This window comes from Eupeodes corollae, chromosome 2 (assembly GCF_945859685.1).
Source record: "Eupeodes corollae chromosome 2, idEupCoro1.1, whole genome shotgun sequence".
NCBI lineage: Eukaryota > Metazoa > Arthropoda > Insecta > Diptera > Syrphidae > Eupeodes > Eupeodes corollae.
Window position 1 is genome coordinate 84,733,654 of NC_079148.1, and position 18,650 is coordinate 84,752,303.

General features: G+C 31.6%; 2 protein-coding genes across 2 annotated transcripts in view; both read right to left on the minus strand.

Annotated features, from left to right (window-relative positions):
* The window catches only part of LOC129948272 (nose resistant to fluoxetine protein 6-like), a 31,777-nt gene extending 15,335 nt beyond the window's left edge, over positions 1 to 16,442 (minus strand). Inside the window, exons 1-3 of the mRNA XM_056059205.1 lie at positions 16,262 to 16,442; positions 5,397 to 5,611; positions 1,610 to 1,791 (exon numbers count right to left, since the gene is read on the minus strand). Coding sequence (XP_055915180.1) covers positions 1,610 to 1,791; positions 5,397 to 5,611; positions 16,262 to 16,376 — 512 coding nt within the window. The 5' untranslated portion in view covers positions 16,377 to 16,442. The remainder of the gene's footprint in view (positions 1 to 1,609; positions 1,792 to 5,396; positions 5,612 to 16,261) is intronic.
* LOC129948273 (uncharacterized) lies at positions 9,419 to 10,384 on the minus strand. Its single transcript, XM_056059206.1, has 2 exons — positions 9,992 to 10,384; positions 9,419 to 9,924 (listed from the first exon to the last, which is right to left on the minus strand). The coding sequence occupies exons 1-2, from the start codon at positions 10,114 to 10,116 to the stop codon at positions 9,717 to 9,719; spliced, it is 333 nt and encodes a 110-aa protein (XP_055915181.1). The 5' UTR covers positions 10,117 to 10,384; the 3' UTR covers positions 9,419 to 9,716.
* Positions 16,443 to 18,650: the final 2,208 nt, after the last annotated feature.

The window sequence follows — 18,650 nt, forward strand, 5'->3', positions numbered from 1 at the left end:
TAAACACCGCAAAGTAGATGTAACGTACCTACTATATGAACGTTCTGCGAAACACGAATGTGTTATAGGGTACATGAACGATGAACAATTTGTTTTATTTAACATACATAAGCTTTTTAAATTGCACAAGTAAATATTCCACACTGTTAAGAGAATTATAATTCACCAACCATGATGTTAAGCGCTATTATTGATCATTGGTATAGTAGGTACAAAAATTAATTTATTTTGAGGTCTATTCAGTTCATTTAATTAAAGTAACCAATCCTTTCATTTCAAAAGTAAACTATTGCAATAATTTTTTTGTTTCTTATTGTATCCTTTGATAACTTATCATGTCTTAACACCATGGTTTACAGCTTTGAGCCCACACAAAAAAGGATTTATGTACAATGGCTTCACTTTTCAACGATAAAATGAAAAGTGTTTCAATTGAAAAAAAATCAAATTTTTTTATTTCTCAAATTTAAGTTACATTTAAGCATCCGGTTTCCTGTTTTTATTTAAAATAATTTTGACAACAGAAATTTAAATTAGTTCCATAAAATGTTGGAATTTTGAGTTTAAAAATCTATTTTTCAAACTATCCATATCCACTCAAACTTTTTTTAATAAAAATGTTGAGTTTTTTTTTAAATTTAAAAAATAAAATTCAATAATGGGTTTCTGGCTTTTCAAAATGCGTAGCGTTACCGGTACTTCTTACAAACGTGTGACTTCCGCCGATACGGGGTGAAATAGAACACCAACTCCCATACAATTTTTATCTTGTCTTAAACCAACCTACGCGCTCTAGGCTTTTAGCACAGATAATAAATTAAATTCTCATCCCTGCAGAAAAAAATTAAACATGTTTTTCTCTTAACAGACAAGAGCTTTTAAAAATAAAGCTGAGAAAGCTCTTTTTGCCTTGCATATTTTTTTTCTTTCTAGAAACTTTTCTCTTCTCATTTTTCATTTTGTTTGCCAATGAATACAAAAACAAAGTTTGGTCCGTTGCAAACAAATGTATATCTTTTTTTTTATGCGCGTTTTGGTGTGTAAAAGAAGAAAGAAAAATATTATTCAAAAAATTGAATTTCGACTCAAATATCTTTTCAAAACTTTGAGATATTGTCTTTAACCTACTTTTTAATTTAAAAAAATGTTGTTGTTAACATTCAGTAAAATTTTGATAAAAATCGAATTGATAGTTTTTTTTCACAAAAAATAAAAATTTAAAAGACAATTCACCAAAGTTGTTAAATTTGATTTTCGACTCAAATATCTTTTCTTGATTTTCTAAAAATATAAATATAAATTTATTATCTATAAATTTACTATCTGTGCTTTTAGTTAACCTTATACAAATCATCCTGTACATCTCATTTGTAAGCAATAGGAAGACTTCTTTTTTCTCAGTTAAATTTTGTTTGCAAAACAAATAATTGGGACTGAATTTATTCAAACTGATTTTTACAATTTTGTATTGGAATTAGTAAAACCAGGAATAAAGACAAATTCGGTTCATATATGCTTCTCTTTTATGAAAATGTGAGATTACTTAAAATTATAAACTGGCCACTTAAATAAATAATAATATAACAAAAAACACAAATTTAAGGCTTACATTATAGTTAAGAAACCTGCATCTTGAAGTATATAAAAGTCTTCCTTGACAATACGATGTTTGATGAATGATATATTTTTTACAATTTGATTACTTTGGAACATAAAAACGTCTAGCAATTGCAATAAATCCGGATCCTTACATGATTTTGGAAGGCAAACCATTTGTTGAATTTCTATACTCTGTAAATGTAAATAAATCAGCATTTACTAAGTTTAAAAATAATAACAGCTCAACTATGAATTCTACATCAATGTATATATGCATGTATATGTGCTGGGCTTTAGAACAACATTTGTGCGATCTTATCTGTTAACTTAAATAGGTATTTGGGAAACGAAATAATAGTAACAAAAATTTTTAGAAATAGAGCATAATGAAACTATTGTTTCATTGTTTATCCCTTAAATCTAGAAAACCCAAAATCTAGAATAAAAAAAGTCAAAGATTGAGCAAGTTTTTTGTATCAGGCTTATTCTGCTATTCATCGGGGGGAATTTTACTTAAATTTTCGCTAATCATTATCCTGCTATTAATTCGAAGTGAATCTTTGTATGTCAGTAAAACTGCCCGGTATTCTTCTCTTCACGTGAAAGCATTCATTGCAAACAATTGAGATCCGCATATAAAATGCAGCGGATTTTTCATTTGATGTCTGGTTTGTTAATTTTTGTAAGCAAAATGTAAGCTAAAACTAATTTATTGCTAAATTTAGAATATTTGTTTTACAAATCAAAGAATATTTATGTTTTTAGGGGAAGGAAGAGGATTCTCTTATTCCTCTACTTAAAATTGGAATAAAAAGTCCAATACCGCCCATTTCCAAAAATTACACAAATTATTCTGTTTAGGTGGATTGATTAAACTTAATTTTTGTATGAATCAAAACAATTTATCCAACATCCCCAAGATTTTTATATGAACAGCTGTTTATTTGAATGTCAAATTAATTTGGGATAATGTATAGTTTACCCAATGCATACCAGAATGCAAAGGCAGTGTGAATGGGAATCGATTGGGTGAATCGAATATAATATGTACGATCCACGTGAATATCAGAATAGGACTGATAATTTTCGGATTTCCTTTTCGGAATTAATTTATTGGTTTAAAAGCTAGTTCGCTTTATCGTCGCTTTTAAATTAATCTTGCACTTTACTGAATTAAATCTAAAATCCAAAAAAATATGATAAGTAAGACTATCCACACGTTAATAATGTTTTCTAATTATTGTAAGAACCTAATTTAAATTGTGTTGTTCATATGGGCATAGTTCAATCATCATAGAGTCGAAATTGTTTTTCTACAGATAATTGGATGCTTTTGGTGCCTAGAATGTGTTTTCATTGAATATTGTACTGTTGTTATGAATTTTTATTAAAAACGTCGTAATTGTTGAGTGGAACTATACATCATGACATTTTTCTCATTTTTAGTAGATGTAGTATTTAATCTTCTTAATGGATTAGAAATAGTTATATACAATTTCATAAAATGTGGAAATTGCCTGATTTACAATTTTTAGAATTTTCTTAAGACCATATGTATGGTTTTATTCTTTTTTAAAATGTTAGATTAGGTTATAGTGGCTGTCCAAGATGGACACACTTAGGCCAGTTTAATGTGATACCACATGAATCTTGAGGCTTCCTCCTAAGCTCAATGGAACCAGCTTGAGTCCCTTATGAACCGTAAGAGGCTGATTATACCGATATGATTTAGATCGTTAAAGAAGAATTCTCCGAGCTAGAGCAGGGCATGTGCAGAGAAGATGAAGAACCGTTTCTTCCTCGTCCATATAGCTTCTGCAGAAGTCATTTGAGAATACGCCTAGTCTCGGGGCGTGCTTTCCTATTAGACAGTGCCCGGTTATGACACCTATTATCGAGCTTATATGCGATCTGCTTAGAGAGAGCAAGAACCTTGAACGTTTTAAATCCAGTGTTGGCCAGATGTTTTTTGTGACTTGACAAGTGGTGATGATGTTCCACCTGGTGCCTGCCCTCCTCACAGTGTCTTGCATTAGCAGCAGTTTACAAGTAGCGATTGGTATGCCAGTACTTGCCAAACGTGGTAGGATGGGCTGTACTGTACCGTTCCTGGCGAGTTCATCTGCCTTACAGTTACCTGGAATGTATCTATGGCCCTGCACCCAGTAAAGGTGAATGTTAAACTGTTGCGCCATCTCCATTAGAGATGATCGACAGTTTTGGACTGTTATAGAGTTTTTAAAATGCTGCTTTGCAGCAAATGAATAGGTAAGATATGGAGGAATGCATGAAATTATTACTATTGCTTTTGTGTACTCATTTTCAGGTTCAATTGTCGTCATCTGTCTCTGATTTTTTTGGTGAAAACCTCATTCATTATCTCGAATTATTGGATTTACCGAGCTGGATCTCATCATCTTCGTATATTTGAATTTCTATACGTGTTGACATTCAACTAATGATCTTCATAATCAAACAGGTGTTTAATTGATTTCCACAGGAATTCGAAAATTAATTGAGAATTTCTTAATGAACTGTGATATTTCTGACAACCCATTGGTAGTGCAATTAAACATTTAAAAATGTATTTATTTATTTTTGTTATTTATTACTTATTTATTTATTTATATTTATTGAAATTATTTATTTTTAGTTACTTATTTCCTACTATTGATGGTTATTTATTGTTTATTATTTATTATTTGTTATTTATTATTTGTTATTTAATATTTGTTATTTGTTATTTATTACTTATTATTTATTAATTATTTAATTTTGTTTTTAGATTTTTTATGCTTAATAAAATGCTTGTTGTACTTAAATGAAGGTTTTTGTCCTATTTTCCTTTAAAATATAATTTTTTTTTGAATTTGTAATTATAATGTTGTAAAAATATCGTATTCAGTAGAAAGGTATATTTTTGATATCAAATCTCTGTGTGAACTGAGCGGTAGCAAACCATATAATATTTTAAGAAAGAAATAAAATATCTATCCATCTATCTATACGACAAGAATGAAGTTCTCAATTGTATGAGAATGCTAAATTAATTTTTCAAGCATTTTTTTTTAATAAAGAAAAATATATTTCATTTAAAAATGCAACTTATTACTAGTTTAACAAGTATTGATGTTTATAGTTGCGGGGTTGGAATCGGCCTGTGTGAATGGCAACATGATGTTCATGACAGCGGCCATTAATTTTAAATTATCTAAAGGAATAGAGTAGAAATGTTTAACTTACCCGTTTTTTTTTTACTTTTATATAATGGAGTTTTTTTTCCAAATTTTGATCAAAAGATCATATGCTAACATTTCCTCAGATCGTTTGGGTAATACTTTACTACTGCAAATATTATGAGAATTATTTGTATATTGTGAACTAGGGTCATTTTTTGATATTCAAGGGTGCCCTCATCCTTCAATTAGCGCTCGCACTCTTTGTAGGTTACAACCCCTTTAATGCGTGGAAATTATTAAAAATGAAAATACCATATCCGAAATGGAGATTGTTGTGAATGTAAGCGACAATATTCGGAAATTAATAATATAACCGATTCCCATGGCCCGATGGTTTAAAAGCTATGGGAAAGAGATTTAAGTTTGAAAACAAAAGTTATTTATAAACTTTGTAAGAAACAAACACTTTGAGGATTTGTATCCAATAAATAAATATGTCCATTTAATATATATACATATTTATTTGCAATTTTTTTTTTAAGTACCTAGGAATCAAAAGATCTTATAATACTTTATTATAAATAAATCGTAAAAAATTCGTGATACTATTGGTATTACCTGGTAGAAATTTGAATTCATCATTTCGATAGTATAAGTTGCAACGATAATAACAACTGAGAACGGAACTACCGTTGTATTAAATCGCACATTCCAATGCTTTCCAACCATATCCATGTATTCCGATTGTAAGTTGCGGCACAATTCAGGATTATAAATTCTAAACATATTTCCACCGTAAGCCCCACCTCCGTAGTAGCTGGTTGCATCGTAAACTTAAAAAGAAGAAAACAAAAACGATATACATATGTACATACATTCACATATTTAAAGTTTAGAATTATATTCCAAGATGACGCAAGTTTGGACCTCGAATTTTAGTATTAATTTTATTTTTAATGGTATTTAGTCTGCATTTTGTATGTTTCGAGTTCAAAAGAATCCATGGTTTAAAAGAGATGCCTGTTTGTGTGTGTTCATAATACCTTTTTTGGACCTCCATTTCCCGAGAGCTAACTAAATTTTATATATTTATAAACAAATAATAATATCATAATGTGTTAAAAGGTCTTTTAAATACATTTTTTAAGTTTTTTTTTATAATACTAAAATAACTACAAAAAAGTGTCAAATTTCAAAATAAAACTTTTTAGAAAAAACTGCTAACGTACATTTTTATAGTTTTGAATGAAGCTAGGCTACGATCATCATAACCTAACAGTTCGAACTACAAAACAACTAAATGAAAGTCATTTAATCCGATGAGACCGATTAGGTCTCATCTATATATATAAAAATCAATGCCACTATTCGTTGTAATGTTATAACTCAACAATACCTTTACCGATTTGGCTAATTTTGGTCCTGAATTATTTGTGGAAGTCCAGAGAAGGTTTGTACGTAGAGAAAATTAAAAAAAATGTAAAATCAACATCTTTCTATACTCCCATATACAAATAATTTTTACTAATAGGCACCAAATCGTGAGATACATAATTTTTTTGATCGTGAATTGCAACGTGAGAAGGAGTTCAATTCTAATGATTTACGTTTATTTGTACAATTAAATATAGCTAAATTGAATATTCAACAAAATCATGTGTATGACACAATCTTGACCTGGTGGTACAGGCAAAACTTTCGGTGTATCATTGATTTTAGCGACTATTCGATCAGAACAGAAAATTGTATTGGCACTTGCATCTTCGGGAATTGCTGCTACATTATTAGAAGGTGGTCGGACCGCACACTCTGCATTAAAATTGCCATTGAATGTACGGGTGATTAAAACTCCAACTTGCAATATTTCGAGAAATTTTGCTATGGCAAAAGTTCTGCGATTAACGTCAATTATTTTACGGGATGAGTGCACAAGAGCGAATAAGAAAACAAATGAAGCATTTAATCGAACAATTCAAGATTTACGCGGTAATCAACAGCTGTTTTGGTGCTGCTCTGATATTGCTGTCAAAAGACTTTCGCCAAACGTTGCCTGTCATTCCTCGATCAACTTGAATTTTTAAATTCATTGGACCCAGCTGGTATACCACCGCATTGCTTGAATATGAAAATTGGTTCTTTGATTATATTATTGCGAAACATTAATCCACCAAAACTGTGTAATGGCACCAGATTAGCAGTGAAAAAGTTATTGCCAAATTTGATTGAAGCTACAATCTAAACTGGTAAATCAAAAGGAGAAGTGTGTTTGATACCGAGTATCCCTATGATTCCAACTGATATTCCATTTGAATTCAAAAGATTACAATATCCTGTGCGTTTATCATTTGCGATGTTCATAAGTAAGGCCCAAGGGCAAACACTTCACGTTTGTGGTGTCAATTTGGAGGAATCATGTTTTTCATATGGCCAACTTTATGTTGCCTGTTCCAAAGTCCGTACACCCAACTGTTTATTTATTCATGCTCAAAATGGAAAAAATAAAACTATTGTTTATCTAACTGTTTTAGACTAACCCATATAGACCCACCATAGTAAGAGTACAGAAATCTTTTTTTATTTTTTAGTTTTTACTCTTTGCTGATAAATATAATATAAACAATATATCAGTTGGGTTATTTGGACTTTTAAATAGCTAGCAATGTAAAATATTTTTTTGTTTGACTAAATGAACTTAATTATTTTTTTTTATTCCTATGCCTTATACGTAGCGAAGCACGTACCGAGTCGCTAGTATTCTTTAAATAATCAAAAATGTGCCCATTTGTTTGTTATTTTTTTTAAAATATTCAGCTCTATCCCAAATTCCATCGTAATCAAAAATATGCTACGTTTCTCGATTGAAGTATCACAAATTCTATCGTAGCAGATTCGGAGTGAAAAAATCATTTACGATTTTCGAAGTTCGTATAAATTGGTATCACTGAATTCGAATGGAATGGAATGAAAACAACTTTTTCCCCGTTAAATAATTTGTGTGGGACGCTGAAAGAAAACGTTTATTTTAAGGAAAAATGTAAGTAATTTTACAAATTCTATTGTTTATAAATAATTATTTGATTTTAAAGGGCAAAAACGACAAACAAGGCGCAATATGAAAGGCTCTATGAGCTAATGAGCGAAAGAGCAGATCTGGCGCAAGGCTACACAAAACTGCCAAAAGAAGAAGTACAAAACTTCTGGGAAAAAGTCAAAGGCGAACTGAATAGTCTTGGGCCACCTCTAAAAGATGCCTCAATATGGAGAAAAATAAGTGGAACATTCAAATGCATTAACCACGTAAAATAATATTGCATTTTATATATAAGGTATGGTTTGATTGGAAGTCCTATATTAAAAGGAAGCTCGTGGACAACAAAAAAGAAACAAAAGCAACTGGTGGTGGGGAGTATAGGCAGCATTCCTTCTCAAAACTTGAAGAAGCTGTTATAGAGCTCACGGGACTAAAAACATCAACAGCAGGAATCAAGAACACTCATTCTTTTGGAACTGAGATCACTCGCCAGTGTCCCGAGGTTGAAACCAATACGCAAACGGAGAAGCAAAGTCCTGATAATACGGCCGAGCTCATAGATGTTTCTATGACATCCGATGGAGGAGTACATCGGGAAAACGTCCCTCGAAAAGTTGAGGATTCGGCAAATCTTTTGAGGCAGCAGATAGAACTCCAAAAAAGTTTTTATGCAAAAACTGAAAAGTTTTATGAAAACCAATCAAAATTGGCAGAAGATGTGGTGTATAACACTAAACGGATGTATAGAGCTCTGGATAAGCTTTCTGATATAAAAGAGAGACAAGTTGCCGAAACAATCAGACACAATAAAGTGCAAGAAAAGCTCCTTGAGCAAAAATTCGATGTCAACCTAGATGATTTAGACTAAAAAAACACGGAGAAAATATTTTTAAGAAAAGTTCTATTTATTTATTGTTACTTGCATAAATTACTTAATTGAATTCGATTTGTGTACTGTTTTTTTGTTTTAAATAAATTAAGTTATCGTATGTGTGGTTTTCTTTTTATTTTTCATAATTTATTGAACAAATGTATTTTTAATGTTATCTCTCATAATTTGTGCTGCATTCCGGCGAGTATTTGTCTCTTCTCCGTTTGTATTCTCTGGAACAACTTCCTGCTCTTCCAACTCAGGTAGATTAATGTTTGTATAGTCTTCTACTCGATATGTAATGCAAATGTTATGTAACGCACAAACAACGTTTATAATCTGCGCAGCTTTGCTTGGACTATAATGAAGTTGACGTGCACCCTAGATGCACCTAAATCTATTTTTTAAAACTCCAATAGTCCTTTCTACAGCGTTGCGAGTTTGCTGTGTCTTGTGTTGTAATTGCTTTTAGCACTTTCGGCTTCGGCAGACCGATATGGCGTCATAAGCCAAGGTTCCAGCGGGTAGCCAGCATCACCTTAGTATAACACATACAATTTTAGCTTCACAAAACCTTGTAATAATTAAATAAATACCTAGAAGCCAAGAATTCCTATCGCCTTCCTGATATTTTCTTTGGAAATATGTTTTTGCGCTGCTCAAATTCCATATGTGGGAATCGTGGTTTGATCCTGGATATCGAGCGTCAACGCACCTTATTTTCAAATTGTCGTCACAAATCTAAAACAAACCAAAGGAATACCTAAACCTATGTATACAGTTTTCTTTGTTTAAAATAGTTTACCAACATAGCATTAATACTAAATTGACCTTTACGGTTATAGTATAATCCCTTTTCTTCTGATGGAGCAACAATATTAATGTGGGTCCCATCAACACACATAATCACACCCGGAAAACTTGCCCTAAAATAGAATTCCCTTTTTGCTTGTCGCTTTTCTGTCTCGGTCATCTCAAGCTGAATCCACAAATGACATAGACGTCTTTCGAGAGCCTTCAAAACGTTTGTCAAATTTTAGGAAAAAGTGGACTGTGCCATACCAACTTCGTAATCATTTCCAACACCAAGTTGATATCCACCTTCTCCCAAGAATCTTAGGACAGCTGCGAGCCGACAAATCAGGGATATTGAAGAAGAGAAAACCCCAGGGTCATACTCCTGTTTCAACAGATCCAAAATATACTTGAATGCTGCTTTATTTAGACGAAAATTTCTTTGAAATCTGTAAGGCATTCAAATTAGACTTTGAAATATATATAGGTACATATAGGTTCACATATTTAACTTACATTTGGTCGTTTAACTCAAATGGATTACAAGCATCTCTGAGAATTTTTCTTTGAACTTTTAGTTTTTTCTTTTTTAATGTAGCTTCTTCAGTGATGGCAATAATTGCAAAGGCCAATGAATCCATTTTGTTAGAAATATGATTAAGTTTATGTTAATTTATATACTAAAGAAGTTTATTTTGAGTTTTAGCACCATATATTTGTTATCTTTATTGAAAATCCAAATAGCGACGGTTTTGTAATTAGAATTGAATTCAATTTGTTATTTGTTTCATTTCATTTTGACATAAAACAGCTGATTTCGAAAATCAAAATGAACGCGTTCAATGCGAAAATACTTGTTTTGAATCCACTCGGATTTTGTGAAGGCAGTTTGTCGTAGATCGGGGCGGAGCTGTCCGTACGGGGAATTATTACAATGGAATTTGTGATAGGGCTGATTAGATTTTTTTTTGTGATATCGAAAAACGGTCAATATTTTTGGTGAGGAAATTAAAAATGGATATAAATATATTATTAACTACATGTAGGACGACGTGCAAAAAGTGGGTATTCAAAAGTGTCAATTCGAAATTTCTAACAGACGCCAATTCTCTAAGAAAGAGGCCATTATGAAAGGAGGAAAGTTTTTTGTTTGCATAATAACAAGATCGTCGCTTCAAAAGCAAACTGACATACATAGGTCAAAATTCTTGAATTTTCAGAAAAGCTTTTTGAATTTTTGTTACTTAAAAAACTAATTTTAGTTATGAATTTCAATAAAAACCAAAAAGTTTTAGAGTAAAAAAGTATTGTCATTTTAGACTTATGGAATTTAGCATCAAAACATCTAATAAATTTGAAATCAAAATCAGAAAATGTATTTTAAATGAAACCAGCAATGTTTATAGTCAACAAATATATTGTTTATTTAATAACTTAAAATAAGTTTAATTTTATTTAATTAATAACAAGGAACACATAACGTTTATGTTAAACTTAAAAAAACTGTTCAACAGTCATCTACATTCAAAATAAATTAAGTGTTTTACAAACAATATTAAATTTAATTTATGAAAACTATGTGCACGGTTTTTGTACGAGTTTTTTTCAACACCTATCGAACTTAATAACTTTTTAATTTCAGGTAAAAATCTTTATAAAATCCTGGAATTTGATTTTTTCAAAGAGTTTTAAAAGCCCTTCTTTCTTCTTTGAAAATATAACTTTATCAGAATTTTGTAATGTCTCTAAAAGGATGTTAGGAAGGGGTTGCAAGACCTGGTGTTTAATCTCGTTTTGACATAATAAATCATAGGTGAATCTTTTTCAAATCGCATTATTTCAATATCTGTCATTTAATTTTTTTTTTGGTCATCCATACTGTAGTTTGATATAAATCGCAAAGATAAGGCTTTTAAGTGAGAGAAAGATGCCTGGTTCCAGCTTTCCAGTTTTCTTTGCTGTGAGAATAATGATAATGTATTGATCAGGAGTGTAAATCGATACAGATTATAAATTTTTTTTACGGCACGCTCAATGACAGAATTAGGAAATATTTTAACAGCATTAGCATACAATGCAATCATAAATATAATTTTTTTGCTACCCACAACAATTTTCCAAGTAAAACACGACATCAAAAGATTGGGTGGAGTTTTCTTGGATGCTGTTGAGATACATGAAAACACAAGAACCGATGGTAGAGTTCAAATTGTTAGGCTTCGATACGTAATACAAATTACTTTAATCTCCTTTGGAACACTAGAGAACAGCCTGCAGGTCATAAACACCCACGATATTGGTTTCATTAGCCGATTCATTGTCCCTTTCTTTTTTCTCCAAAGAAAGTACTTTCTCTGCCAAGTGTTCATCATACTTTTCTTGCAGATGTTCTTTATTTTCGCTTTTTTCAAAACCAATGCAATCCTCACATTGGTCTTTCTTAGGATGGTGAGAAGCTATATTGTAGTTATTCCCGAACACATGATGGAATATTTTATACTTTCCAAAAGGGAACTTTTTAGCATTCACTGTTCAACGTAGTTTCGGTGTATCTCCACAACACTCATACTTCCATCAACCTACTCTTTATTTGAGTTTGCTCTGCAATAATGTCTTGGAATGCGTGGTATTTGGTCAATATGATCCTTAATTCCTTTAAGGATACTGTCATCAGTTGTGCTTACCCTTTGAATCAGATTCGATCATATTATTGACATATTGGTCTTTTTTATCTAGCATTTTTCCTATAGGCCTGTCGTTAATTCCCAGAGTTGATTTAAGACATTTTTGCAGATTCTAATTCTTGAGTCTTCAACGTTTAAATAAAATTCATTGTTGTTTTGTCGATGCTTTCAAATTGAAGGCTTTTGTATTTTTAATTAAAAGATATGAAACGTACATAATGTATCTTAATTAGTCATTAGTTTAAGGAAAGTTTCACTTGCTCGACCTCGAAAGTTTTTTTTTTATTTTTTAGATACCCCATTTCTAAAGAAAAAGCCTAACACTCTTTATGTGTGTCAAAAAATGAGATGGAATCAAAGACGAGTTTTAGAAATTAAGAGGTAACTTCAGTTTGTGTTAAGTAAATAAAAATCTGTAATCTCTAAATGAAATCTTTTCTTATACAACTAAACTGATAAGCTTTATGGCTTGATAACCCTCCTGGATCGTCCATTGCTTAAAATTTGATGAATTTGTGCGCTAGGATTGGAATAGGGCTGAATTATCGATTCATATTGTACTCTTGATCCAGTTTTGAGTTAAAGTTACACTTTTTGCAACAAAGCACTAAAATACAAATTTTATTTGTACGTGTAAGAAATACATAATTTAAAATATAAGGTCGATCATATCGATCAACGCAATAAGAATTGTTTTAAATTCAAAGGAATTCCTACAATCACCTATACGACGCTTCTGTATCCGCTATTGGTGGGTACGCTGTTTTTGTGTTTTTGTACATAAGCAATAAGCTAGTCGGACTTTAAGCATTATCAGCATTTATATCCTTTTAAATAATAAGGGAATGAACCCATTAAATTTTAGCCAGTAAAAGAACTATGTTACCATTCATTTTTAAAAAGTGTCCTTCATAGGTAAAAGCACAGTTAAGAAACTACACAGATGTCTCATCCCCAAATAATATAGAGGCTGGAATGCAAACCGCACTGATAACTTAAAATCCGCTCCCGTCTGTCGAGTTTTCATAAACTCTACGAAAATATTAATACCAATTTTTTTAATATGAGACAAACTCTTGAAGTCAATATCTTTTTTTGTCCTCATAATACTTGAGTTGAAAACCATTTCTTAACGGTTGTTTGTTGTTTTTGTAGGTTTTCGTCTTTTGGTAAAAAAAAGTTGTCGATTGGATTTTTGCATATTAAATAATAAGTTTGATTTTAATATCTGTTTTTGTTCCCCATATTTTAAATCGAGAAATAATTTGTATCAATTTTAAGAGCATTTTTTGGAAGTTTTTATTTCTTATAAAAAAAAACACATTGTTCTAAGAACACTATCTTACATTAACAAAAACCATTTTCAAGCTAATCATTTTTCATTCATCTATTCTAGAAATATTTGAATCGAACACGAGTTTTTACTAATTTACACATTTTTGGTTTCACGTGACGTCACATTATATAATATAAAATTAAATTAAAATCGTTAGCGTTATTGATTCGAAAAATATTTGGGGTCAACCACAATTTTAACTTTTTTTAACAGCTATAATAAAAAAAACACGCACTGAATTTATTTGAAAGTCCTTACTGCATCCTTCGATGTTATTATCTGTAAAACAAAATTTATTTAAAGTGGTTGTCTTTCATATCTGGATCTTCAGATATGGAAGGAGAAAAATGGTATCCCAAACGTACGAACACACGCATACGCAGACATCTTAAAACCTTTGATTTAGATTCTATAGACCTTGAAACGACAATATTTAAATTAGGAACTGTCTTATATATTTTTCCACTGCTTATTGGCTATAAATCGACAAAACTTTCTTATCAAGCACTAAAAAATGTTTTTGATTTCACTTTCAAAACTATTAGTCTTACTATAACAAAAAAAACTGCGAAGATTATTTTTCTCTCAATTCACTATCTATAGATAGAGAGACAAAGAAAAACACCTGAATGCATTTGATGCAACCTTTAGCTTGTTGTATGTAACTATGGTAAGGTTACAAGTATAAGTTAAATACAACATTGGTTTTAAGTGATTGAAGTGGTTTAAAGTACGGATACGATTTGTCTGTTTAAAGTTTAAATAAATCGATTTCGATATTTGTGTCAGTAGTGGATGTTGAATTGACATTAGTAAAATTTTCAAACATAAACAAAACAAAAATGTTTCATTAAAATTAAATTTCGAAATGGACTTGGACGATAATAGAAAGTATAAATATCTTGGAAAATATGGCCGAAGCAAGAAGGCAAAAAGTATATAAAGACAAAATAAACCAAATTCAAAATATGACGATACAAAGTTTCATCGGCGCTACGGGTAAATATTTTTTTCAGCATAAACTTGAAAAACAGACTCGTAATCACAATTATATATTGAAACAAGTATTAGCAGACAACAATCACAACAAATCTCAACTCTTGTGACCTGAAAAGTATTTTTTGCGTCTGCTGTCAAAACGGCAGTGCAAACCATAAAGTTTAAATTAACTGTCCGTTTATAGTTGAGTCTCAAAACAATAAATTTAACTGGGCGTAAGTCCTTAACCTAACTATTAAAATGTTTATTGGTATGGCAAAATATTTAAAACGAAGTTGAACATTGAAGTGAGCTTTAATTTTGATTATTGGTAATTCCCAAAGTCTTGTATCCTTAAAAACTAGTAACATAATTATTGTATTTTCTAGTGCTTCGTTTTCCATGTTGAAACTGGACGGTTTGGACGTTAGTTTTTGTATTTTTTTAAAACTTGCTTATTCTTTATTACAATGTATTACAATTAAATTAGGTGGCGCACAGTCCGTTGAGAACTAAGGTCTAATGACCAACAATAGGTGCCGTGAAAGGCTCAAATATATTAAGAGCTATTTCTGATGTTGGACTGTTTCCTGGGCATTATGTGCCACCAACTTCCTATTTCACCTTCTAACGTAGAACCAGTCCCACCTTCAATCACAGTTGCTGCGACTGATAATTTTTCAACCGACAACACAATACAGCGTTTTGGTGTATCATGGATTCTCGAAGATTGACCAAACGAATTGAAAAATGTAATATTAAAAAAGAAACCCAAACGTGGAGTTAACTTTAAATATAAGCTCCTTAATAAAATGTAAATTCCAATCAGCTCCAAAACAGTTTAAAATTAAAGTAGACCTATAAGACTTAAGCTAGCTACGGATTTTTACTAACCCGGGTCACCTGTTAAGGTTGAAAAACTTATTTTTAAAATTTGAATTACTAATAGCCTAATATTCGAAATTACTGGAATTTTAAAACTAATATTTTCCCGAATTTTTACCCGTCTTTAAATCCCAAGTGTGGCTTCCATACGAATTCCGCAACGAACCCGTTTTCAAACCGAAATAAGCGTGTATGGTTCAACTTGGAACCTTCATCAAAACCCCTTCTTCCGACCAAATCTATCTATTCCAATCATCCGAGCTTCATTCATTCTTATACCCTAAACCCAGCTGCATTAACTTTCACACCATTTCAACCTCCCTGGTATAGTAAAATTCTACGAACCCTACGAAATTTCAGAGTTTCATTTTGGAAAAAATATTTGAAAACCAGTTCCGGTGTTGACTTCTTAAACTCACATCTCTTTGTGAATTCCTATATCTAGAACATATTTACTTGATGCGACAAAAATTGTTTAGAACTCACTTCATGACATTCACCCGTAAGCGAACGATGTTACCATTCATTCTGTCTGTTCTATTCGCGATCAAGAAGTTATTTGCGACACTCAGTTAAATTTTATAGCCCATTTTGATTATTTTATCAACAAGGTCAACCCTTGGCTAATTCTCGAACCCCAATATCAATAAATCCCTATATGCGACACACAAAATATACAACTAAAAAAAGACAAAAAATAAGTTTAGCTTTTAGACCTTTTTGTTCGTATCTTGGTTAAACGTAAGTAAAATATTCTATTTTAATTAAAGATGTTTAAATTAATTTTTGATTCCATAAAAAAAAGTTGAAATAGATTAAATAGAATTTGTATTACTACATATGTACATAAAGTAAGTATAAGCAATTAGGCAGGTAGGTACCTACCTACCTACAAACACTTACGTTTTATTGCCCATATGGATCCCTTTCGTAAACCTTCTAAATAATTATAAGTATCTTTTAAACACTTTTCACTAATATTCCAACCTTTATCATTAAACTCAAAGAAGCGTACCATCGAGTATGGGCTAAAACCCTCAAACACATAATTAACACTCGTTATAATTGCAGTATCAGCATGCAATATAACATTGCTTAGTGCCAAACTATACACCAAAATTTGCACTATAAAGACATTGCTTTTAGAACACCAACAGTTGAGATACATTTGTGCTGTAAGACTATCAATTTAACACTGCAAGTCTCATGTGCACTTAAGTTCTTTTGTTTTCTATTTTCTGCTATTGAAATATGCAGCGGATATTAGATACGTGATGAAGTGCTACATAAATGAACCAAATGGTAGAAATCATAATCTAGTTTAAAAGTCAGAGAGTAGAGATTAAATATTGGCAGTGTAAGTTTTCATTGAAAATTGCACTAAATTTAAAACTTCTCTTCGTATTTTGTTGTTTTGTTTTTTTTTTTTGTAGGTTAACATACAATTCCTGTCTCACATGAATTTGCTTATCTTATATCACATCACAGCATAAGTGCATGTGTTAGTTGTTTGTTAGTAAAAAAAAAAATTACAATTATAGCCTAACAGACACACAAAATACAAAACATAATTAGCACTACCCTATAAAACCGAGCATAGAACTTGCTTTATTAACAATAAAATTAATGTGATGTGTAAATACTAAGTTGGAACAGAAATCAACACCTACATCTTTGAATGTGAAGACGCGACAGAGTTTTTGCTGTGATATATAATACTCAAATACACTACCGATTTGTTTTTTAATAAAAGTTATCGGATGATGTTAAGGGTTAAGGGCAAGTCTATTTTTATCACACTAAAATGTGAAACTATCAAACGGTTTGTAAAAGAATACGATCATGGGGGACTTTACGAGTATTATTTTTAAAATCTTGATTTCATCAACAAAAATGAGAACTTCACTTGAGCGTAGGCATGACGATACATCGTTAATAGACAGGAAGAACAAAAAAGAGCTACAATGTGTAACCGACTTATTTGCCATCGGTTCGGTTTGCCGGGAAAATGCCCTATTGGCTAGCTCTGCCATGGGTTCTTGAACCTCAGTCGATTACAAAAGAAATTTACTTCCGGCTCAAGTGTTAAAGATGTTGATTGACGAGCGAGAATGTCGCCTCGACCCACCCTACCATGGTTGTCTCCCTCGCCAGGACAACCCCTTTACCAGACTTCTTCACAACGTCATCTTTTCACTCTTCTTGCCTCATCCTTCCCATCCTCTCTTTATTGAAAGAAATTAGTCCACCATAATTATTTTACAATTTATTTCAAAAGTTATCCAGATATAACTTAATTTTAAATAATATCATTAGTATCAGGATTTGAAATGGTAAGTTTGACTTAATTAAATTTTACGCTTAAGAACAAACAATTAAAAATTAAATGCTCTGGTGGCAACTTCGCGGTTCTAATTTCAAAATTTTATCACAAAAAAATCTTGACCACGTCTTCGATTTATTACCAAATTTGGGACAATTGAAAAAAAAACTTTATATTATAATTCTTTTATCCCCACCTTTATATATGTAAACCTACCAGCCAAAATATACATAACTATATCCAAACGTATAACTACCCCTATATTCTTCTTCTTTACAAAGATCTGCAATACAAAAATCGCATCGATTGCTTTGTAAACATTATACAAAGCATATTGTGCATATATGTATGTATAAAGATCGTACACAAGGAGAACCAGCCTTATGAATGTAAATAAAAACAAAAATCGGTAAAAGATCCTTAACAAGTGATGTAAGCGGACTGGCTGCTGTAATGCAGATTCCGAACGAACGCGTGGAGTTGGAGGAATACGTTGCAACACATTCTTACAATTACAATAAGATGCGTTGGCCTCGTTTCACCAACGCCTTAGCGAGAGAACTTCGTTCGAGTGACATAGCCCCACCAAACAACAGAAACCTGACAAATACAGAAATTGACCAACATTTACAACAGATGGACGAAACAATAAAACGAACAATGGAAAGGACAATTCCAAAGTACAAAGAACGGGACCAAATTTACGCTTACAGAAACGCGACTATTGACGCACTACGTAGGCACAAGAGTGGCTTACTGGCAACACTCAAAAACTTGTACAGACGACTTACAGACCCACGCGACTTGGAGGTTAGGACACTGAAATCGTCAATAAAAAATGTCAATCTGTTGATTAAGGAGAACTACAGGTTATCAATTAACAAGTACTGGGACTGCAAGATCCGGCCAGTTAATTCGAGTGACCCTAGTATGTTCCCCAAAATCAACAAGATATTCAGGAAGAAAAAC